The following is a 24,881-nucleotide window of genomic DNA, read 5'->3' on the forward strand; positions in this document are numbered from 1 at the left end:
TTATTTCTTATTATCCCTTAAGGGAGGAAAAGAAAAACTTTCAGAAACTCTCTTTGCTGAGATGAAGACAATTATTGTAAATACCACATTCCCTTCTGTGACAGAAAAGACACAGATAGAGGGCCTTCAAGTGATTCTTCAGTGTCTGGTCTATCCCTTCTTCACATATTTTTCATTATCATTGGCTTCATTTCCTGTCTTATTCATGAAAAACTTCCAAGAAGCAGTGCAGTCAACCACAAGATCACTGACTCAGGTCAATGAAGACACATCTCCTTTTCACGTTTATTTCATTTTGTTTTAAGATCACAGAAGAGCAGAGCATTCATACATGTAAAGTAACAGAAAAGAGAAACTGAATTCAAATACATTTAAAAAGAAAAGGAAAAAAGCTTTTTTAATTTTAATTTTTTTTAAACACACACTTGCGCTTTTTATTTTCCTTCACAGAGCTAGTATCCAGGGAAACCGCCCCTCCCCCCAATAAACAAATATTTAAAAAAAAAAAAAACCTTGAACAACAAAAAACCCAAACAAAAAATGGCCATGAGTTTTTGTCATCAAGGAAAGTTTTGCTTATGTCTACAGGGATGAAAAAAGGAATATATTCATATATATATATATATTTATATGTATATAACACTGTTAATAAGGAGAATTCTAACCAACAGTAGGATTTATACACCCTTCAGTAGAGCAGTGAGAAGGACCTTCAGTAGAGCAGTGAGAAGGAAGGGGTGAACCAGTGCCGGGGGAGGAAGTTGGAGGTTTTCTCCCATGCTTCTCTCCTTCTGTAATTTCCGCTTCACCCTTCTCCCACTCCCAGTAAATAGTTAGGGAACAAAACTTGGTGGTAATTCATCAGGATGAACCTTTAACATTCTCTAGTGAAGAACAAAGACTAAATAAGGGAGTTTTTGTTTTTTGTAAAGGCTCCAAATAGCTTAGAATTACTGCCGCGTGCCAGAAAGCTAGTGGTCCCAAGCGTTTTCTTTGTTTGCAAGAAACAGATTTTCACTCTGTGCCTGGATTTACATAGAGAAAGCTTATGCAGAGAAGAACATAGCTGTAGGAGTTGGTCCAGGAACATCACTCAAACACACCTCTGAAATCACCCTGGAAGTGGGGAGTTGTCCATGGGCAGGTCACTTTCCCACTTAAAGAGAGTTTCAGACCTACTCTAAGCACATTGCAAATTATCATCTATATAAAGTGATACTAATGCCGGGAAGTTATGAATAATCCTTGCTTTTCAGTGCACTGGAGACTTATATGATTTCTGTTCTCTTAAGCAATGCATGAAAAGCTACCATTGGACAGATGCTAAATTGAGTATCCAGGATAGTGTGGTGCTATACTTTGATGGGTCAAGACAAGTGCACCTGGGCTCAGGCCATCCAGAACATGGTGCATGATGGTAATTCCTCATTAACCGCCTGAGAAACCATCTTATTTACCCTCTGCTTGGAGTATTTAACTTTCACATTTGATTTTGACCTTCACAACTCACATTGCATTCAGCTCTGTAACCTGCTAAAATGTGTTTATTTTTGTCTTGTTTTCAACGTGTTTCTTTAAAATTGTATTGACTTGTATTTTGCAAACATGAGGTTTGTTTTCTCTCCATCCATTTACTTGACTACATAGCCTATAAGTCAAATTTAGAGAAACTTATGCCATTAGATGTTTCTTCCAAAACAGTGTCTTATCTTGCTCATTGCTCCTAGAATAGACTTTTGAACCTATCTGGGATCACTTGCTTATGGCCACCTGCACAAGCAAAGAGGTTTCAAGGACAAATTTACTATCACGAGGCACTTGGCCCAGGAGAAGACTGATGTTTCCTTTCCCATCACATGAACAACTTCCTCTTATGTGACCAATACCTAGTCTGGCTATTTTCTCCCTATGAAAGATTATTAGAATATAGTCCAACAGTTAGATTTTATAACATTTCGATTAAAGAAACAACTCCAGCTCTCTCAATGCCATCAGTATAATTTGAATGTGTCCCTTCTCTACATTTCTAAGAAATTTTGATCAGGAGAGAATTATAGAACCAGTCCAGGGACCTTGTATTCTGGAAAGTTTTGGATTTTGACATGGAGATGATGGAAGGATGGTTTCAAGAAGTGAAGATCAAACTAAATCAAAGAGATCACACCAGAAATGACAAATAGCTGCTTAGAATGATAAGATGGGCATGGTGCTACATGAAGATTCAATTCTTATTCAGAATCAGAGAGTTTGGAGATAGCAGAGGTTTTAGAGAAACCATTCAAATTTCTCACTTTCAGGGTGAGAAAACCAAAACTCAGAAAGTTTAACTAATTTGCCTAAGGTCGTATGACTTGCTCATAGGCCAGACCTGGGGCTAGAACTCATTTCTCCTGACTCCCAATCCGCTTTCCACCTACTTTGCTTTATAAAGTTGTCATTTGTCTTGGGTAGAGGAGTATACTTTAAGCATAATATTAATTTGACCCAAATTTCTTTCGATAACAATCTTTGCAGAAAATTCATGTGGTCCCTAAAGAGATCTCTTTGATGACTCCTTATGTACCAGCTGTGCTGATCACAGAAGACTTATATATGTCATTCTGTTAAACACATCAGACACTTCAAAAAGACTTCAAGAGAACACGCTGAGAGAGATACTCCCAATGAAAATGATTCTGTCCTCATTTGCAATAGTCAGTATAGAAATATAGGAAATAGATCCACCAGATTAAGCAAGAATAATTCTTTCCTAGAGTGATTTAGCAAGATATTTCTCAAGAACATTTTTCAATATCCCTTAATTTCTTAGGATTGAAATGATAAAGAAACTATCCCAATGTTTCTGTTGAATGGAAAATAAAGACTAAGTAATACTGTGCTCATCAAGGTGACTTACTCTCCATGGAGCAATTGAAATGAGACTTTTTAGGTTGTAAGTAAGAAGTAACAACAAGAAAAAAACACTTGACAGTTGATGTAACAAACACATGAGCCCTTCAAACTCTGTCCTCCCTGTCTCTTCATTCCCCTTGCTCTGGGGTCAGGTGGGACAGCTGTGGTAAGTGTTGGGCGGAAGTCCTGACTTCCTAAGTCCTAAGTCAGCACTTAAGTCCTGAAGGAACAAAGAGGTGACCTCTTGGGAACAGAGTAGGATTCGAGCCTATAACAGTTCTGTGGGTCTGCTTCCTTTTGCTGAGACAACCTTATGTTTGGGCCATTAGTCATCTTTCATCCCATTCTGACCTGTGACAGGCTTTGGTTTTTATTTATTTTTATTTGATTTTTTTCCCTTTCAGATTCATATGTTTAGTTGAACTTGGGCATTGCATGAAAAATGAAGTTTACATAGTTTATATTATGTACATAAACTACTGATTTACATTGATTTACACATGATTGGTGCCTAATTTATTAATCAGCACACAGAATGTAAATGCGTTGAAAGGAAATCAAGGTTTTAAAATAAGTTTTCCATAATATCCATAAACATTTATGCTGGTGTAAATGTTAAACCAACACCTAATGTTAACACCAGCTTGCTTGTCAACGGGTTAGTTATGCACTGGTTGCTGGGTGAAGATAAATTCTTTCTTGCATATCACTTGGCCACATTTAACAACATAGCTGCAAATGAGAACAGTTTACTTCTCTTCCACTGTATGCACATAAATGTAAACTTCACTTTGCATTTAGTGAGATATTTACAGATATTATGCTAGTTGCTATAGAAAATTTACTCCACTAGAGCAAATGCACTAGAGAATAAATATTTTAAGCATTTAAGAAAGAAGGAGACTTCCTAAATTGGATTTACATTTTTTAACTCAGGGTCTTAGCTAACTGTTTCAGTGGTATATTTAATATTTGTCTTCAAAATATTAATTGTAGGTCAGATAGAGCATTGCAGTTCTATATCTATAAAAATGATACTTATTAGAAATCAAGACTAAATACAGGTTGAAAAGTTATGAAGTCAAAGAGCTAAAATAAGGTCATGGTTATTCCCATGGAACATGATCCATAAGCAAATTCCTTTCAAACAAATCATTACAGTGTGGAAAAATGGGGTTCCACATCTTTCAAAATGAAGTATAACTCTTTTTAAAAACCAAATTCAGTATACTTTTCTTCCTTTTAAGTTTAAATCATTATTCTAGATTTGCTTTATAATACATACAATATTGCAAATATAGCATCTGTAAAGATAATGTTTAAAAAAAATACATACACACATATATATATATTTCCACAAATAATTCAAGACCTGCAAAAAACAAAATGGGAAATTCTGGGATGCAAGCCAATAGACACATTCAAACCACAACCAACCTGGGGATGGAATCTGTGATTCTGGAACAGTTAAGAAGCTAATAACTCAGTAGGTAATAACTCAGAAATATTTTCATGCTGAGGAGTTTAGTTTTTGTGTGCAAAGGAGGTAAGTCCACTTTTGGAGGAGAAACAGATTTTTGTTTCTGTCCTCCAAGAACATGAAAATCACGAGTACTTTTACAAGGTCTCTATGAATAGCCCAAATTGTCTGAAGATGTAGTAGAAAAAAAAAAAAAAGGCCCAGGGCAAGGGTGATGTCTGACTTGGAAGAGAAGGCAAAGGTCAGTGGGACAATTCTTCCCAACAGAAAAAGCAAGGACCTCTCCCTAAGCCTTGGTTCTTTCAGGGCAGAGGGATGTTTTGTGTCCAAACTAGAAGGCTGTTCCTCCAACAGGGCAAAACCTTCTGATGAACAACTGCACAGAGGAAAGAATTCTGCAGTTGTAAAACCTAGGATAGTTTTCATTCTTCAGGAAGTACCCTTCATCAAGGTCATTTCTGCTTTGGTTAACTGTAATTCAGGTCTGAGGATTTTATTTTATGAAGAGTGGAGTTTCAGTTTGCATACAAAGGACATTAAATGTGTTAGCCATTCAGATTAATTGATGTATTTCACTCCTCTCAGTATATTGTTTCCAGCCAGTTGATTCTTTTCATTGCAGGGTTTCATGCTTTGATTACCAATGGACAAACGTCTTGAAGAGAGTTATCGCATTGTGATGAACTAAATTCCAAGAAGTCCCATGTTTAAACTTATTATCTCGATGTCAGTACTCTGGCTTCTACCTTTTACCTGACCCTTTTCCAAACTATGTTCTCTTCCATTTTTCACATTGCTTAAAATCATCCTCAAACCTATGAAATTTCTGGAGTCAATGATGACTCTGAAATGGGAGACAGGACAAAATTCCCAGATCCTACCAGAGATATATGCAAACACCACAATATGCACAATATGCAATACATGTTTAATTACGTTTAATATACGGACCATTTTAATAAAACTCAGGGAACAAATGGTGCTGACAGGCAAAGACATTCCTTTCCTGGAAGGAAAATCTCCTTCCATAAAGCCAAGACCTTGTCCTTAGGATAGGGTAGAGGCAGTAAGAAATCTAGGTGTGTGATGAAAAATCTGTGACATGCCATGGGGATCTGTTTCTGAAATTGATACTAAACTGAATTAACTCCTATTACTTTTCTTTTCTTATGTATCTTTAAATTAGCATGCACTCCACTAAAGCTTCCACTTAAGGATGTGGTTGACTCTTCAATATATGGGAAATATTGATCATCAAGGATGATAAGCTTTTATTCCTGTACTAAGAAGACTAAATTGTTAGAGAAATCCCTGATTGTCAATAAATTGACGCTGCCTAGGAAGAAGGCTCACCTTCCCTATGTTTAAGTAGCTACCATCTTGGATAAGAATTTTGGTCCTATGCCAGGATCTGCCACAAATACTTTTACCCACTCCCAAGTCCAATTTGTCCTTCTGTTTCATGTCTAAACTGCAAAATCATAAAAGAAGTCTGGTGATAGGCTTTTAAAACAATAGAATCCCCTAGAAGAGATTACAAGTACAACTCATCAGGAGATCATTGCCTTTAAAGACAAGACCCATTGCAGAGCCTTCAATTAATAAAATCTATCAAGATAAATTTGGTTTATTATTTTCCTTCCTTCTCCTCACTCTCCTTCTGTACTCCTTTCCTTTCTTCCTATTTCTCTTCCTCACTCCCTTTCTTTCTAGTTCTTCCTCCCTTCCTTCTTTCTTCCCTTCCTTCCTTTTCTGATTTGCAGTTATGAAGCTTCCTGTTTTACATCATATAGCAGCCATTTTACAAGTTCTAAGACTTGGTGAGGTACCATATTTGGCTCTGCTGCAATACATTCCATTATGACCTCAATAACAATCCTATGTCTTCTCACTAATGAGCCATTTCCAATGCCTATTAGTCTAAGTAAAAGCAACGGCTGGTTTCCTGACAAAGATATCTACACACGGGGAGCTCTCTCTGTAAGGCTTTTCCTAAGAAAATCCTTCTGGTGTGGAGGTGATGTCAAGTTTTGTGGCACATATATAGTTTTTGCCTAAATGATTACAAGTTTCTCAGCTCCTCTGGTGGAGAACTAACTCATATTTCAGTGTTAACAATGTCTCTTGTATATGTAAACTTAAACATCATATCTCCCACTGTATCTTTTTCAGGAGACTAGAAGCCAAGAGTAAGTAGGAAAGATGGAATACAGTGCTGTTACTAGTGGCCTGTTGTAGGATAAGGATGGAGTATTATCAACAGCAGTGCTACAAACACCGTCCGTGGATGAGAAGGGAGATGACGTGAGCAATCAAATCAAGTCTTAGCCTAGAACACCAGGACAGAGTTGCAAAGGAGCACAAATAATAGATGTCCCCTTTGTTATGGCCAAGGCTTTGTATTGGGGCTGTCACAGTATTTCTACCACATGAGTAGGGACCTGGGTCTCTGTACCTCTCTTGCCTTGCTCACAGCTCACTGTATTTTACCTGAAATATGGAAAAATCTCTGCTCAGGGAAATCCATGGGAGCAAATGCAGTGTTAACTGAAGATTGGAGAGGGGGCAAAACAGGGCTGCTAAGGATCTCCGCGTGGCTCAGCATCCTCTCACTAGGACTTAACCCTCGGAGAGCTTCCCACTGCTGGGGATTTGCTCCATACCTGCTTACTCCTGCGGCAGAGCAGAACCAAGTCTGCACAAAGCTGGGAAACACATGAATCCTTCAGACTCACTCGTGAAACAAGAGTGAAATCAGAAACTTCTGTCCTAGGTCACCTCATCCGCATCACTGATTCTCTCTACTGTTTGCTCACCCCATCAATAGTAGGCACTTTCATTGACAGTGATAATCTGAGTGACTCTGGACTGGGTTCTGATGACTGGACTGGGAGAAAGATGAGGTTCTGCCCATAGGTGGGGTACAGCTTGGTCTGAAATACACGCTGAGGTCCAGCGACAGCCATGGATGAGGGAGCGGCTCTGCTCCTTGCCTCCTTCCCCTCCCATGGCCCCCAGCACCTCGTCACAGCCGCATCTCAAGATTACAATGAGGGACAGTATCTACAGCACAATGAGTCTATGTACACTTGGCCCATTCCCTCGGCATGCTTTAGAGAGAGGCTCACACGCCCACACACGTACATCCACGTTGAGAGAGAGAGAGAGAGAGAGAGAGACAGCACGCGCGCACAGTGGAGAGATTTTAAATGGCACTTTCTAGCATCTGCGGCATGACGAGTGCTGGGAGGTGGGGGTTAGGGGGTGGGAGTGAAGGGAGGCGACCAAGGTGAGGATGAAGAGCAGATATCCCGCACGGATGCGGGGGAGATCGAACACGGAGATAGTCTTAAAAGTTGGAGGGAGGGTGGAGGCAGGAAAGCCAGATAAATGGTCAGGGTAGGACTCCAGCATGGATTCCATTGATAGTCTGAATGGCTATGCGTCAGCTCAAAGTAAAAAACAGAATAAAATGATGTTGGGAGTATAAACACCGAGGCAAGACCGTATTTTTTTCTTTCCCCGCAGATGAAAAAGGATGAAGGAAGGATAAAGTGTGTGTGTGTGTGTGTGTGTGTGTGTGCATGTGGTGGGGGGTTAATACCCATCTGGTACTTCTTCACTTGTCATTTTTTCATAACATCAAATCTCCTTATATGATGGAGTCTTTACACAGTCTACATTTGCTTAGATATACACATTTCTTGGTGGAACTTTTCCCACCTGGAATTATACTTCAATTTTTATTGATGGACGTTAAAATTGTTTTAAATGTTGTATTTTCTTCTTCATTTTCTTATTTTCCCCTTCATTTATAAACACACAAAGATGTGAAAGAAACAGTCTCCCCCCATTTCGCTCTCTCTCTCGCTCTGTATCCTGTGTAACGCATTTTTGTGTGTTTTTTTTTAATTATTTTTAAACTTTTATTCTATTAACATTTGCTGAGAAGGCAGAGCAGAGATGCTGCCAGCAGCCACAGTGGTACGGCCAGACTGATGGATCCATTTATTCCTCTCACCGACCCAGGTCCTGCAGTGCAAAAGAGAGAAAAGAAAGTAATTAATACATCCCTCGGTCCACTCTATGTCACAACTGACAGCTCTTTATCTCAAAGGTAAAAGCTCTTTATCTCTTTATCTCATGGCCCCAAACTGGGCCATGTACCAGCATCTCAAAGTCAGGGAGGGCACTTATATACAGTCTAAGAAGGACTCACCATCTTTTCTAAATCCTTCTGGTTGAGCTATAAGTATCTTAAGGGGTGTCTTTTGTGATGCTGGATCAGTCTCCTCTCCGCCCAAGTTTATCCTGAACTCTCTGCTCTGCAGAGCAGTAGGATGTCAGCACCCATTGAGATTCTAAGCATTGCTGAGGGTCCTTCAGCAGCCAGACCCGGGCTCCTCCAGCTGACTCACCACAGCGTCTCCATCAACAAAACGTGGAACCAGTCTGTGACGCTCTCTTCTCAAGGGGGCGGGGGAGGGGTGGTGGTGCTAGCAGTAGCTATTTATTTGTTAATGGGAAGAGGAATTGTTTTAAACTAACGTTTTTGGCTGGGTGGCACCTTAGCTGCAAGGCAGAAAATAAGTCAACTCATGGTGGGATTTTAAGCAGCAGCAGTGGGTCATCTGGTCCAAACCCTTCATTTGACACTTTAAAAACTAATGATGACAACAAAAACAAACAAACCTAGCCAGGCAGGTCCAAACTGGAGCAGAGCTGAGACTTGCACTTGCCCAGAATTCATCCTGAGGGGCTATCTATGTGTTTCCCACTGCCAACCTGAGTTTTCCCAACATAGACAGAATTTGGGGGATGTGGGTGTGCAAATGGAGAAGAGAGTGGGTAAGGGATTTGTGTATTTACACAGAAAGAATTGAGGCAGTGAGTGTAGGTCTAGAGCTTGCCTCTTATGCTTTGCTTGTTGCATTTTTTCCTGTTGTATAATTCTATTCATTTAGATTCATTACAAGAGGAAAACAAGTTTTCACAACAGAGACTTTTGGATTTAAGACTGTATGCTTAGACATGACATTCAAAAGGAAAAAATGGTGTCATTGTAACTATGGGTCACTTGGAAGTTTTGAGGGCACTTAAGGAGATCAGTATGTGTGAATGAGTGTGTATGTGAGTGTGGGTGTTTGTACTTGTGCAAGTGCAATGGAGGCATCCTCTGGCATGTGAACATTTCCAAAATTGTCTACAAACATACCAGGTCAGATATAAAATAACTGGGAAAATGTTGAATATAAAAATATTCTCCCATCTATGTTTCACATATCAATAAAAATAATATTATAGGAACAACAGCAACCAAAGACAACCAAGAAACAACTACATGGCACTTACTACAAGTCCTGTTAAAAATGCTTCACAAAGATAAGCACACAACCATGTTACAAGGCAGGTCCTCTAGTGAACCCTGCTTTCCAGGGAGATAAGGAAGCCACAGAGAGGCTAAGTTCACCACAGAGTTTACACAGTAAGCAGAGAGCTGGGCTTTCCCCAGCGACCGACTCTGGAGTCTGTGCCTGCCACTGCTGCTCAGCGCGGTTATGAAGTGAAGTGGTGCCCTGAGCCTCCTGCCAAACATTTGGCAAATGAGGTCTGGGTTTGCTGAAAACAGTAGCCCAAAACAAACAAAGCAACAGGAAGGTATCCATTATTTTTGAAAAAATGATTTTCAATAGATCTTTTTTTTTGTAACTGAAATGTCTTATTGAGAATATTAAAAATGCTACTTAATATATAATCTATATATAAAGTTTGAATAGCATAGTTACAGTATAAAATGAGTGTTTGAGTGTTATTATGTGTTGAGCTGTGGAAACACAGAATAAACGATTTAAATATCCAGTCAATTCTTTAAGTTTTCTAAATGACTGTAAGATTATATTAATAAGACACTTTAGCTACTTTCAGGTTCATGCCTTACATGAGGAATTAAGGTTCAAGAAGATTATGCATTCTGCATAAAGCACCTGATTAGTAATGGTGACCAGGCACTAGAGTCTAGGTATTAAGTCAATGTTTTTCCTAATTCACACCCCCCACACACACACCATTGTTTTTGGCCTTTGGGGACCTTTAAGCTCCTGTAATGGCCCCTCCTCAGGGCCTCCAGCCTGATGGCAATACAATTCCCTATCATTTTAATTTCTCTCTAAGCTTTAGATGTCATGAGTTCTGTGGCACATTTGTTTGGATTAGTGTGTCAGTGATGCTTCCCAAACAGAGAAAGACTACACACAAATTGAGGCCAGACGGGGTTAAGCAAGGATGATTTTTGTTTTGCCCCAGGGATCCTTTGAAAACAGGTTTTCAGACTCAATTCTGCCTATTTCCTTAATCTCATTTTTAGTGCTGGGACAGGTTGAATTATCTTTCAGACATCTTGGAGTTGAGTGGTACCTGGGGGAACCTAAAAAGTCTAGTCTTAAACCATTTTACTTGAAGGATAGTAAATATTTGAAAAAACAAAAATGCCATCACTGAAAAATATGATATATGCATATATGAACCTAGATACACATGTTCACATATAACATTCTTGCTAATGTATGTACACATATATATGGAGATACCAAGAGAAGTATATTTGTTATATGCATACTCATATACACATATGATATACACACGTTAAAGTTCTTTTAACACACAAAATTGACAATTAGCTATTACTCTTACATGCTATTCTATGTTATACATAGGGAATCTTAGTATGCCTCTTTTAATAATCTTTAATTTTATCTCTAATATAATCATTATTACATGTTTGAAATATATTTTGTGGCTCTCTGAATGATATTTTCATCTCTATCAATTATTATTTATTAAGTGCATTAAGTGCTCTCATATAGCTATTTGATGTGCTTATATGACTTGCTCTTTTCATAATTGGTTTTGAGAGTAAATAAATGGGCTTGAAGAAATACAAGGGTAAATGGGTGGTAGCTGGGGAATCAAGACAAGTGTGTATACAGTTACAGATACATGTATATATGACCACATAGGAGACTACTTCAGTTAATGGCTATTTCATGGAAGAATCATCAGCAAAATCATTAATTATATTTTAGTTCATAGTTACGAAATTTCTGCTTATTTGTGGAAATGCAAATGATAAATCTTATTTCCCACACCAGATGGCCACACTCAGCAAGTGCTTTTATACACTGACAGATATAATGAAAGCAAGAGTCTGCAAACATAAATTAGCCTTAAGAATAGATGGGCAAATAGAACCACAATTCAAAAATTGCTACATGTTTTTCACATAACAGAAAAAAATCATATTTTGGTATTTAGCCACATCCTATATATATATGTATATGTGTGTATGTGTTTTTATCTAGTAAACTTTTAATAAGAGGTAGCAACAGAGGATTAGGTGGTTGTATGGCATCACCAACTCAATGGATATGAGTTTGAGCGAAGTTTGGGAGACAGGGAAGCCTGGCTTGCTATAGTCCAAAGAGTCAGACATGACTTAGTGACTGAACAACAGCAACAAGATTGTCATTATTGTTATTAACTCTGGAAGTCTGTGTTATAGGATGGCATGAAATACCTCTGGATCAAAGACACTGGTTTGTGAACTGGGTCAAGGCTTTTAATGTTTGACATGAAAAGTGCAAACTTTAGCTGCAGCGGGAGTGGGAATCTTGAGTCAACACTCCAGGTCAAGGTTTTCAACTCCAAAGATGGTTGAGACTCTGTATTACGGTGAACACTGGACAGCGCTCTGCCAGGACAATGCTTATCCAAGGGAATTGGTTATTAAGGGCAAGATTGATAGAGCATCCTGAAATTCTGAGATCTGAGAATTTGGGGGCACGTTTCTACACTACAAATCAGATGCACGATGCTAAGCCAATTGATTTGTCTTTCAGTAAAATCTCAACAAAAGGACAAGGTGATTGTTCAGCCCCTGCTTTAAAGAGTGTGTCCTTGGAGACACTTTGTGATTCAATGTGACCAACACATTTCTGTTGTTCCTGCTGAGTACTTCGGACTCTTTTGCAGGATTTGGGATCAGATTTATTCAAAATAATAATTAACCACACCCTCAGCAATCCTTGGGAATTCCTTCTAGTCATTAAGGAATCCAGATCATTTATCATTTTATTCCTATACATAGTTCAGCCATACAAGAAAAGAAGGGCCAGGTGAATTTAAGCTCAAACTCTTCTTAGAATTAATAAGGATTGACAAAATGACTAAAATAAAAACATAAACAATATGCAAAGCAATTGTTAAACAAAGGAGAAAAATAATCTACTAAATGTCTCCTAGATATTATCTAGATGCCCAGACTGAGGCCCCCTCAGTGGCCTGGAGCCAGATTGAAAAGGGAAAAAGACTGACTTTGGTGCCACCTGCTGACCATTTTCTGCCAGTACAGCTTCCTCTGTGTGAAGGAATCTGCTGGAGAGGAGAGCCTGTAATTTTCAGGCTGGAGCAAATTGTAAGAGGTGGGTATACTGATGTTTTCTTTGAGCAGTGTGTCTTGGAAATAAATTTGGGTTCCATCTCCATAATTCTTTATGCATTATCTCCCCTTTCTGTAAAGACTGTCTTGGGTAAGTCTGAAGTATTCTCACAATGAAGTTGGAATTATCACACCTTTTCCATCAAAACAACATCAAATATTTTGACTTGCAAAATCTTGAAACATTAGGCCATTAGTTTCATTTGAGTGACACTAGGAATTTTCTCGTTGATCTTTGAAATTAAAAAAAAAAAATCACGTGCTCTATTTTCCCCTCCATTCCAAAGCTCTGTGGTATCATTGTGTTCTAACAACACCAGTTACTTAAGATTCAAATATAACGGACAATCGTGGCATGCAGAGAGAAGGTATGAAGAGGACAGCAGTTTACACTTCTTGTCCCAAATAATCTTGATCCTATATACATATTTCTGGTCACGTCTTCCCTGCTGCATTCTGTGAGGGCTTGCTAGCACTGGTCATAAACTAGGTGCTGGCCCTTTCCTGGGTATAACCAACAAAGCTGGTCCACCGTCTCTGAGGCTCATTGCCTGGTTGGGTCTAAGGACCATAAGAATAGGTTTTAGCTCTTGAGAGTTATCTTGATAGCTTCAGCCCCTTTGACACTCAGACAAGAAGATATCTTCATAGGAGATACTCATCAATCCAAGTGGGTGGCCATGAAAATTTATGCAGGGTGGTGCCTGCCACACAGATTTTTCTATGACTCTGGTATGTGAACAGACACTGTTAGGGATTTCTGTTGGTCTTGTAAAGATAACACATCAGAATTGGCAATTGTTTGAATCTTAGGGTCCATGTCATGAAGTGTTGACCTGACTATACTGTCTTTGTAGGGCAAAGTGTGTGAATCACATGCCACGTGGCTGACAGAGCTACATGAGGCAGTTTGACGGCACGAAAAGGCAGTTGCCAGATGTCCCTGCAGCCTGGGTATAGGGTGGTAGGGTGGTGGTATATGAAGACCTGGGAGAAGGTTCTGGCAGGAAGGCATAGGGAATGCTCAAGTGCTTCATTGTTGGAGCCCCTACTCTATCTCCTTGAGCAATATATCTGCTTCAACAGCCAACGAGGGGTGATGAAGTGGACTCTCTGTCTCAGCTGAGTCCTGTCACTGGGAAGTGGACATTTCCAAAAGTGCAGCTCTGCAGGAGTTAACCAAGGGAACTTAAGGACAATGGGAGAGGGAATAACTTGCTCAGTTCCAGAGATTCAAAAATGAATAAGTCAAAAGCAATAGAGGGGTCTTTGTTGGATCAGAGGCTTTTTGTAAATGAGAAAGTTCACAGTTTGGGAAAAATAGTGGCAAATGTGTCATGGAAATTATTATCACAAATTATCAATAGGGAATAATCGTGTGTAGAAAGCTCCAATGTATTGCTGTGGACTCTTAATTTTAACATACAGAAGGGAATCAGAAATGAGAACCATACCTTTTTGCTTGAAGTGCACGGTGGTGCCAATTTCTAAAAAGGAAACATTTAGCAAAACAAAAACAAGTAAAAAATTCTGAATCAATTGAGAGTAAGCACAAAGGTAGTCTGGTACTCTCCACTGAAAGGAGAATGAGAGGAAAGGTGAGAAGAACATGCTCATAGGAACATATACCGGTAGAGATTGAAAGAAACATACATAGAAAGAGACTGCTTTGTTGGAACAAATGTGCAGTTGGAGGCGGCAAAAACAATTTGCAGCTTCAGATACTTGATGTAACATGTGATGAGCGCAGACAAGTACGAGAACTCTGAGTGTGGCAGATGAAAGGACTCTTGACTGCAATGTAGCCACGGAGAGGTTGTGTCTGCCTCCCCACCCTCAACCTCATTCTACCGTTTTGCATCTGGTCTGCTCTACTCACACCGATTACCTTTCTTCCTTTTCCTTTCTACCTTTTTATTTTCTAATACACTAAATCCCTTCCAACATTACAACCTTTACCCTCACACCTGCTTGGAATACCCCTCCCCAGGCCTCTGCCTGGCCAGCTCAGTCACTTAGTTCAGATTTCTGCTGAAATGTCAGGAAGGATTTCCCCCATCATCTTCTCAAAAACGGTATCCTCTCTGACTTCCTGTTATCTTACCCTGGTTTGCAAATATTAATAGTCCTGATCCCTACTTTTCACCATGTTAACACATTTGCTTGTTCAGTTTCTCTCCTCCATGAAGGCAGTCACAGTGCATATCTTGTCAACCATGGTACCCTGGTGCCTAGATCAGAGCCCAGCATGTAGCAGGTATACAATAAATACTTGTTGAGTGTATTAATAACTCTCAGTGTTGAGAGAGCTTCTATAGGTAAAATGCTTGGATTCCCTTTTAAGTATCTTGATTAATTAAAGCACAGTACTCCTCGGTATTTAGAAGTAAATATGGAAAATTTCCATAGGATACTTTGAATCTCAGGACCAACTGGATGACTGATCAGATGTAGAGCCCGAACCATGGGAGCTGGACATAGGTTTTCTTCCCTGTGAGGATCAGGACGCAGCCCTGCATCCCTGAGTGTCATGCTTTCACTAAGGGCATAAAGTGACCTGGACTCTGAAGTGAAAAAGAAGCTTCGGATTTGGAACCCAGTCACTTCACCGTCCTGCTTGAAACTGGCTTATGCTTTCTCATGACTTCCAGAATAAAGACCAGAATACCTAGCATGACATTCATGGCTCTGCCCTTTCACCTTTCCAGCCTCATCTCATGTGGAGATGTTTATTATCTCTGCATCCCAGCCCACAAACCTTCCTGATGCTCCATGGTACCCCGTTTTCTTTGCTGTGGGGTCTATGGCCTAATGATATCTCTACTAGGAATCCCACTCACCCATCAAAATTTAGTTACAAATTCCACACAGAAGTCTTCCTTAGTCTCCTTGGTAAAATGAAGTCCCTCTATTATAAGCTCTGTTCTCCTTCATAACACTCATCTCAGTTTTAATTTCAAATTATATTGTTTATATATATATTATAAACAATATAATTTGAAATATATATATATATAATTATATTTAATTTCAAATGTATTTGTCTGGTGTTTTGATGAATGCTTATTTCACTACTGGACTATTAGTTCCATGGAAGCAGGAACTGTGTCTGTTACTGCTTCCTTGTTGGCACAGCAAGTGAATGACGGCATTCTAAGTACACAATGGATCAAAGCAGAATGGGCCAAATCTCTGAAATATGAGAAGAATAAAGATATGCCAGGCATCCTCCTAACAGAGGAGCTGAGACTCTGTTAAAACAACAGAGAATCTGAGTAGCTAAAATCATCATCCTCTGATTTAGCACAAAGGGGTAGAGCTTCAGAATCAGGTCTGCAAAGTTTTTGAGGTTCAGTGCAATCTATGAATCCTCTCCCTCACAGATTTTCCTTTTGCTTTTATGATCTAAGGAGATCACAAGGAGAAATCTCAAACAGCCTGATGTTTTCTAGCATTCTCATGATGGCTATAAGAAGGGCACCATTGCCCTAGCATCCAAAGTCTTGAAAATGGCTACTATTCAGCATCTGCTGGACTGTTCATAGAGCGAACTGTGTCCACAAGTGAGGACAGATGTGGGGTGGGGCAGGTGGGGGTATGTGAATGTTCTTTTATGCCGTGATTGCTGGTGCACTTCTGAAGACACTCAAAGCCGTCAGTACCTGCCCTTCTGTCCCTGAAGAGCTAGTCCATTACTTGCAGAAGGATGGAGGTCCATTCAGAAGATTGGAGCATGATTTCTGCTCCTCTTCTAGCAGAAGTCAGCTACTGAGGTCACTGTCACCTTAGAAGTGAAGTCAGATTCTCTTAAGACTTAAAATGCTGGTGTCCACCTGTTGACCACACAGATCACCTGACCGGCAATGTTTCGTTTGTGTATGAAACATGTTGGCACTAGTTTTCTTTCATAATACCTGTTCTCACAACTTTTCTTTAACATCAGCATATTGCCTTCAAATATTGCAAAGTCTCTGTAGAGAACTGCTCATCAAAATATGAGGAAGCTGAGGCCCAGACAGGTTAATCAGTTCCCCAAGGTCACACAGACAGCAAGAGGCAGAGCTGAGACTGAAATTCAGGGCTCCACTTCTCCAGGCAGAACTCTGTCCATTATTCATAATACCCCTCTGGAATTTTTATGATAGCAAGGCTGAGTAAGTATAGCCTACATTAACTCTAGGCTTATCACTAAGACATTCATATGATTCAATATTGACTGGGGAAAGTTTGGCTCTGCTCCTGTGCAAAGTACAACTTCTCCTCTTTCTTTACTCAAATTCTTTGGTTTATCATTCTTTAGAATTTATAAGGACCTCTCAAGGTTCCAAGTGGTGCAGTGGTAAAGAATCCAACTGCCAATGAAGGAGACGCAAGAGATGTAAGTTTGGTCTCTTCTACCCTGGAGAAGGAAATGACAACCCACCACAGTATTCTTGCCTGGGAAATCCCATGGACAGAGGAGCCTGGTGGGTTATATAGCCCACGGGGTTGCAAGAGTCAGACATGACTGAACACAGAAGCAGCAGTAGATCAGGGTCACAGAGTGATGCTCTTCACCCTAAGCGGTTTAGATTCCCTGATGGGATCATCTCCATGTAAAGAACCCCTGAGGTTTCCCATGGTCCATCCCAGGTCTCATAGAATAATTTCAAGCAATTGTTCAAGAACCTGGGCAGGCAGGGAAACCAACAGTTCTGCTTAACTAGAAATTATCACTTCATTTCTTTTTGCCTCAGTTTCATCAACTGTAAAGTAAGTTTAATGAAATACTTCCTCTAAGTTTGTTCTGGGGCTTCCCTGGTGGCTCAGTGATAAAGAATCTGTCTTTAAGATTCAATCCCTGGGTTGGCAAGATCCCCTGGAGAAGAAAATGGCAACTCACTCCAGTATTCTTGCCTGGGAAATCCCATGGACAGAGGAGCCTGTCAGGCTACAGTCCATGGGTCAAAAAAGAGATCAATAAGATTTAGTGACTAAACAACAACAGCTTTGTTCGATCACTTAGATAGTTATCATACTCTGCTTGGAATGCTGCCAGACACATGCTAATTGCTTAATAAATAAGAGTTGTTGTTGTCAGATTTATGATAAAAATCCCTTACAGAGGAGACTGTCAGGAAAAGTTTTGTGGAAAAAGAGAAAAACAGATCTTCAAAGTCAGCCATGGCAGTACTGTTTCAAAAAAGTTTTTTTAAAAAAAATCTACAGCACTACGGATGAACAAAACAAGATGCTAGCACACTGAAGTGATAATGAAGCAGACTGATTAGGGAGCATTTTGGTCAGGAGAAAACTAGCAATAAGTTAACCAGTAAAGGGAAGAGACTTGAGCAAAAGTCTGAGTGTCCTAAATGGGAACAGACACTGCCTTAAACAGACACACAGATTAAAAATAATTTAACAAAAGAATTTAAAAACATTGCTCAAACTTTACACTCTATGGAGAAACTATTTTTAAAAATCAGATAAAAAATATACTCTTGTTTAAATTATCTTTAAAAAGCAAACTGCCAGTTAAAGTTTAGGAAGTCTTCCCTATGGCAATGAATGACAGTTTGTGAAATACTAACGATCTTAAGACTTGGAATTCCACTTGTATTTAGAAAAAAGAGAATGGAATTTTAATTTTGTATTACTATGTCTTATTCGTCCACTTCTGTTGGAATAGACCGTTCTCTTTTGAGGAGCAAAATTTTGAATACTTTTGAGGAGGAGGACTCTTTGAAAAGTTGGTTGTGTGCTGCCATCTGGTGGTAATACTAAGACATGTTCCTCTGCGCTGTCTAAAGTAATTAACCTTTGTCCGTCAGGTGGCAGTAGTGAAAAAAGTTATTTTTGTTATTTTCAAAAGGAGTCTTTCCTATTACAGACCAAAAAAAAAAAAAAAAGTTTTGGTCCTTAACAACTGACAATAATTCTTTCTTTTCCAACAAGAAGACGCTCTCAAGTTCTTGAGTAAAATTTCCTTGCCAGGGACACCAATTCTGTAGGGATTCCTGGATATACTCATTAGAATATACTTGACACCTACCATTTTTATGCCTCTCCTGAAGACTTCTCTCCACACGTCAATTTTGCTTCAGCAAATAGACTTAACAAGTAAGCATGGTAGTGCCAGTCTAAACAATGAAATAAAAGGATAAATCTACAGCAGCAGTTCAATGGACAAAACTTTAGGGGGTTCAAGTACAAAGAAAGTTCTAAAATTCTGTGAATGCATTATTGTCATATGCTTAGATTTCAGTTCCTGATGAGGGTGTAGGAGGCAGCAATGGGGAAAAGAATTTAATACTAGAAAAGGCAAGTGCCTTGATAAATTTATTTATGTCAATATGTCTTTGACTTCCAGCTTTCAGATTCTTTGCAACCAGCTGTGTTAGACAAATGTCCCAGGTGGTACTAGTCATGAAGAACCTGCCTGCCAATTCAGGAGACAAGAGAGACACAGGTTCAGTTCCTGGGTGGGGAAGATCCCCTGGAGGAGGGCATGGCAACCCGTTCCAGCACTCTTGCCTGGAGAATCTCATGGACAGAGGACCCTGGCGGGTGATGATCCATAGGGTCACACAGAGTCGGACACTACTGAAGAGACTTAGCACACAGCACACACAGCATCAAAAAGAGCTGAGTGGGCCTTGCTCTTTGGCAGGACGTCTTCCTTGTTCACTACTGTAGCCTCCGCCTCATTATTTCTTCAGTACAGAGTCTCTATTCAATAGATTGGGTGAATAAGTGTCTGAATACATAAATGAATAAATGAATGAGTAACTGAGTGAATTAATCCATCAATACCTCAAGAACTTCCCTCTCTAAAATTCTAGGTAGGTGGAAATATTATTCTTTGAAACCACCATGCCTTAACACAAAGGCAAAATGACTGTTGGGAATTCACAGTCATTGAAAGAATAATAAGGGGCTAGGAGGTTCTTGGGAGAAGGCAATGGCACCCCACTCCAGTACTCTTGCCTGGAAAATCCCATGGATGGAGGAGCCTGGTGGGCTGCAGTCCATGAGGTCGCTAAGAGTCGGACAGGACTGAGCGACTTCACTTTCACTTTTCACTTTCATGCATTGGGGAAGGAAATGGCAACCCACTCTAGTGTTCTTGCCTGGAGAATCCCAGGGACGGGGGAGCCTGGTGGGCTGCCGTCTATGGGGTCGCACAGAGTCGGACACGACTGAAGTGACTTAGCAGCAGCAGGAGGTTCTTTCGTTAGTCTCCAAATCCCTGGCAGGTAGAACATTTTCTGGAGGACTGAGCTTTATTTATGAATATCCTCATGAAATTTAAACCCTAGAAAATAAAAACCCAAGCTTTTTTTTTTTGGTTTGTTTCAAAGTCCAGAAGATTTCTTCTTACCTTTCATCTGTCACTATGTGATATGACTAGGCCTCTTGCCATTAAAGTGAGTGTTGTGAAGGCAAGAGATGCTTCGTGGAAGCTCTAGAGTTTACAGTTTGGTAACTCCCTCACTGCTGCTGCTGCTGCTGCTAAGTCGCTTCAGTCGTGTCCGACTCTGTGCGACCCCACAGATGGCAGCCCACCAGGCTCCCCCATCCCTGGGATTCTCCAGGCAAGAACACTGGAGTGGGTTGCCATTTCCTTCTCCAATGCATGAAAGTGAAAAGTGAAAGTGAAATCGCTCAGTCGTGTCCGACTCCCTCACTACCTGAGGAAATTTCTGTATCTATATTTATGAAGAATTACCGCATTTTGCCTTCTTTGAATTCTATCTGGGAGAGGAGGTGAGGGTACAACAAACCCATGAGGAGAAGAATTGATTTTTAGTACTCTGACAACTTACCTCTGATCGTCTGCTTATAGGCATTCATTCCAGTTCACGGGTAGGATATATAGAGTTTGAGGGTTTATATTGTTTGCACCTTTGTTCTAATTCCAGGGTATTTACTTGAACATAAACGGCTCACTTTTCAACCTGCCACAGTCATTGGAACAACGAACGTTCTCTGTTGCATTATGGCACAACTCTTTTTAAGCTTTCTGATGAGCCCGGAATTTTGAAAATAACATATTAGTGGATTTAACTAACTGGACTTTTTTTTTTGTTTGTTTCCTATATCAAAGTGAATAAGAATGTATGTTCAGCAGAAAGGGAAGGTCTGAATTCAACAGGAGTTTTATCCTCCAATTGTCTGGTGAAAGTGAGAGAGGGATGGAGTTAAAATCAGTAAGAAGTTTAATAAAATAAACATATAAGAATATTCCCTGTGCCACTTCCTCCTTCACTGATGCTGAGGACCTGAAGCATAACATTGTAAGTGTCCTCCGTGGAAATTTATGTGTTTTTGTGATTTTTTTTTTTTTTTTTTTGCCAAGATTTTGAAAAATAAAACCTTTCCTATTCTATTGGCTTAAAGGGGGGATATTTTTTTAATTCAATTTTCAAAGCCACACTCTGAAAGTTGTTAATTTCTTTCTCAATGGTTTCTCCTCTCCACTTGGAGGCTTTAGGGATTAGCAGCTTCTACTTACAAGAATTATTATTATTTTTCCTTTTGTCATAGAAAAAAACATGCCTGTGATTTCTATTTGGATTGTTAGAGTTTTAATTTTCTCTCTTGTACTATATCCATGTTGGGTAAACTCTAATGCCTAATATTTATAGAGTAATGTTCTCTGAGAATATCAGTGATCATTCTGGGTCTGGTTCTGGGGAAAAGCCAACATAGAGAAATAGGTCTAATCCTCAACCTTAAGGTTATAGCAGTTTTCTTACCTAGTTCATAGGCCAATCGCTATCCTGACTACTAGGGAAATATGTCAAACTGGCTGGGGAAACTAAATAAGTCTTAGCTCAGCATGTCATCAATATTTGAGAAGGCAAGTTGGCCTCCCCTTTAGCTAGATTTGGGTCAGAAAGGACTCTTACACTTTACTTTCAAATACTCCTAGGGGCTTCTGATCATTGACCATGGCCAGGAATGAACTTCATATAGTTTGATGCTGTTTCAAAGTGAGTCAGAGACATGAATGATGTATCAAGCTTTTTGCCACCTTGGATATTCTAGTGATAATTCAGTGTTGAATGAATGAGTATATCCAAATCAAAATGAATGTTGATATAATGTCTCATTATATAATAAAATAATTGAGAATCATTCCTTATTCTCATCAATTAGTGGACCAACCCTCCACTATGTTCTATACTAGAGAGAATCAGAGAAAATATTTTTAAAATAAAAGTTCATTTCATTAAAAAGAAGACAACTTTGTCTTATACCCCAATTTAGAGAGAGAAAGTAGGAGGTTCAGTAAGGGGGACTCTTACTGGAAACCCTGGAGGTGACTCAATGGAAATGTCTTGTAGGGTGAGTCAGGTTTGACTCTGGACCTGGAAGAGCTAAGGGTGTGCCGGTCCCTGTGGAGCGGGCAGGGGCCTGGGGGCAGGACTCCAGGACCTGATTGTTCTGTGACCTTGAGCAAGACACAGGGCTAGGCCAGCCTCAGAGGGGCAGAACGCAGAGAACGGGTCAGGTGTTTTCACTCGAATATGTTATAATACAACAACAACTCAAAGATTCAGACAAAACATTTGTTTCTATCATATTAATGGTGTTATCTCTGAGGAGAGAGATTATATATAATCTTTATTTTCTTCTTTATAGTTTCATATATTTTCAAATTCTTCCATAATGAAAACACATAACATTTATTATCAGAATGGAAAGCTATTTATAAAAACAAATCTGGGGTAAAGAAAATAATCCCCTAAATCTGGGGAAAAGAAAATAATAATTTTCTGATTCTTTAGCTTTGAGTTGACATCATTACAAGGAAACTGAATTCCTCCCCCCCCCACTTTTTAGTTGGCTAGTATTATACAGTGAAACTAAAGAGAAGCTAAGATAGGTGAGGTCTAATTTCTATAAGGAACATTGTCTTTACAGCATGAAATGACAATGTAATAAAATATGTATTATATGGGTTTATGAGGTCCTTCTGACTGCACACTTGAAGTAATTGCCCTGTGGAGTAAGTACAGGTACATGAATTGACTTTAAGTGCTACAGGCTCTGCTCAATGGTGATACGGACTGTTCCAGAAAGTACAGGCTCACTAAGCATTCCCAGCATAAAGAGAGGGTTTCATTAAGTCTCTTACAGCAAGCCAGCCTGCTCAAATCCTGCAGGTTTCTTATTTAGCCTGAGAGGTTTAATTTTTAATAATCAGTGAATTAAAATGTTAGAGAATGCCCAATGGGGTAAGTTTAATAAAGGAATTTCCCTGGGCCACTCCACCTAAAAATACATATAAGATAGAAAAACTCCAGAAGTAAATTTTTTTGAATCAGTAAGTTATTAGGGCTAGACACAAACTCTTTGCCTTAAAGAAGAAACAAATGCTTATGCTCCTGTGCCCATAACACACCTATTGCACCTGTGGGTAAAATCCTGGTATTTGGCCCTCATTGGAATGAAAGAACAGTCATCTAATTTCATAAAGAGCTACTTCCTAGCCCTGAATCTACTTATTGTTGGGGTAAAGTAGATTATAGTTGAAAAAACATAATTTTATGTATATTTTGAAGCCTTCTGTGCCTTCATGTATTTGACTTGCTAAAAAAGGATTTAAAAAGTACAGGTTTGTGTAGGTCTCTAGAGATTCGCCTCCTGTCTGGTTTTCTTCCTCTGTTTCCATGCTCTAAATTGTGAATTGCAGATCCGTTTCAGAATACATTTTAGATTTAAATTCTAAGGGATTCAAGACTGTCCTTAATCCGTGTAATATGTGTTTTCATTTCATATGTTTTGAAACTAAAAACATTCAAATACCATGAAACAAGGTAACTCGCTGTGGAATTTGAATGCGGAAATAAGTGAATTTGTGAGATTTCCTGGGATTTTAAGGCTCTCACAAATAAGAAGATAAGGGATTAAAAAACAGTGGCATGCTCAGAGTTACCCTGGAGCCTGCGTCTGTAGCACTGACCACCGCAGGGCAGAGAACTTGGTGAGGGCGGTTCTGCTTTGGGACCTTGGCAGTGCCAGGACCCCTCAGGGGTTTATCTGTAATTCCTGCTGTGTCACTGACCTGAAATATCATATACCTCCAGGTTCTAGAGCAAGCAGCTCCTGGAAAACACAGATGGCTCCAACTGACCTGACCATCCCTACAACTAACTTAAAAGCCTACCGTCAAACCTCCTTGTTGAGAGGCTGAAAGCTTTTTCTAGATACTCTGATAGAGAATGGCTCTCAGCATCTTCCAGAAAACTCACCTCTGTAACACCTACCACATAGTATACACTATCCACACATGTCTGTAGTCAAGTTGACAGCTGCTCTTTCTTATCTTAAATGTGTAACAGGTAGTAATGCCCATCTCTTCTCTTTTAACTCCACTGGTTTATCACATTTCTTTTGTTTTTAAACAGGCTAGATGCAAATGAGGAAAAGTAAGAAACTATTAGGAAAAAAATGTGGGTTTTTCCCCCATATTTTTGAGCTGTCTCTGGATTCTAATCCTCTGCAATCCTGGGATGTTCTGCTCCTTTCTCTCTTCTCTTCTTTCTGCCTTAATTTTAAACTTGACTTTCACTGGTCAGAGAACTGACTGGTCCAGGTTAGCTAAGATGTCCCTGTGCTGAGTTCTCCACAGACCACACAGGTCTCCTCAACTTAGCATAGTTTCTCATAACTGCTCATCAACAACTACTGCCCTGGCAGGTCTGTAAGGTCTATTATTGTGGAGGTCGTGTCTGGCTTCTTTTCACAGCCCTTCCCAAGTACTTAGCTCAGAGCTAGAGCTTGACACATAGAAAATACTAGGATGGTACTTTTTTTTTTTTGAGAGAATGAATAGTGTAACCACAATACTGTGTATTGTCAAATAAACTTCGTCTGGGCCAGAAACTAGTTTTCACTGTCCATCGAGAATGAAGTTTCTTTCTGGTGTTCCTAATGGTTGAAAATCAGATGAAAAGAAAACATCAACAGAAAAAAAAGGAACTTTACAGAGCAAAGGCAAGTGGAGAGTACATTTAAACGCAGAAT

General features: G+C 39.5%; 1 protein-coding gene across 5 annotated transcripts in view; it reads right to left on the bottom strand.

Annotated features, from left to right (window-relative positions):
- Nucleotides 1-259: 259 nt before the first annotated feature.
- The window catches only part of LOC122445571 (limbic system associated membrane protein), a 687,896-nt gene continuing 663,274 nt past the window's right edge, over nucleotides 260-24,881 (bottom strand). For 3 of the 5 annotated variants that reach the window (XM_043474967.1, XM_043474965.1, XM_043474964.1), the window contains 2 exons: nucleotides 18,898-18,985; nucleotides 260-8,404 (listed from right to left, as the gene is read on the bottom strand). In XM_043474967.1, coding sequence (XP_043330902.1) covers nucleotides 18,903-18,985 — 83 coding nt within the window. In that variant the 3' untranslated portion in view covers nucleotides 260-8,404; nucleotides 18,898-18,902. Of the gene's footprint in view, nucleotides 8,405-14,320; nucleotides 14,354-18,897; nucleotides 18,986-24,881 lie in introns of all 5 variants that reach the window. The other 2 variants (XM_043474963.1, XM_043474966.1) reach the window with 2 other exon arrangements.

Source organism: Cervus canadensis, chromosome 7, assembly GCF_019320065.1.
Source record: "Cervus canadensis isolate Bull #8, Minnesota chromosome 7, ASM1932006v1, whole genome shotgun sequence".
Taxonomy (NCBI): domain Eukaryota; kingdom Metazoa; phylum Chordata; class Mammalia; order Artiodactyla; family Cervidae; genus Cervus; species Cervus canadensis.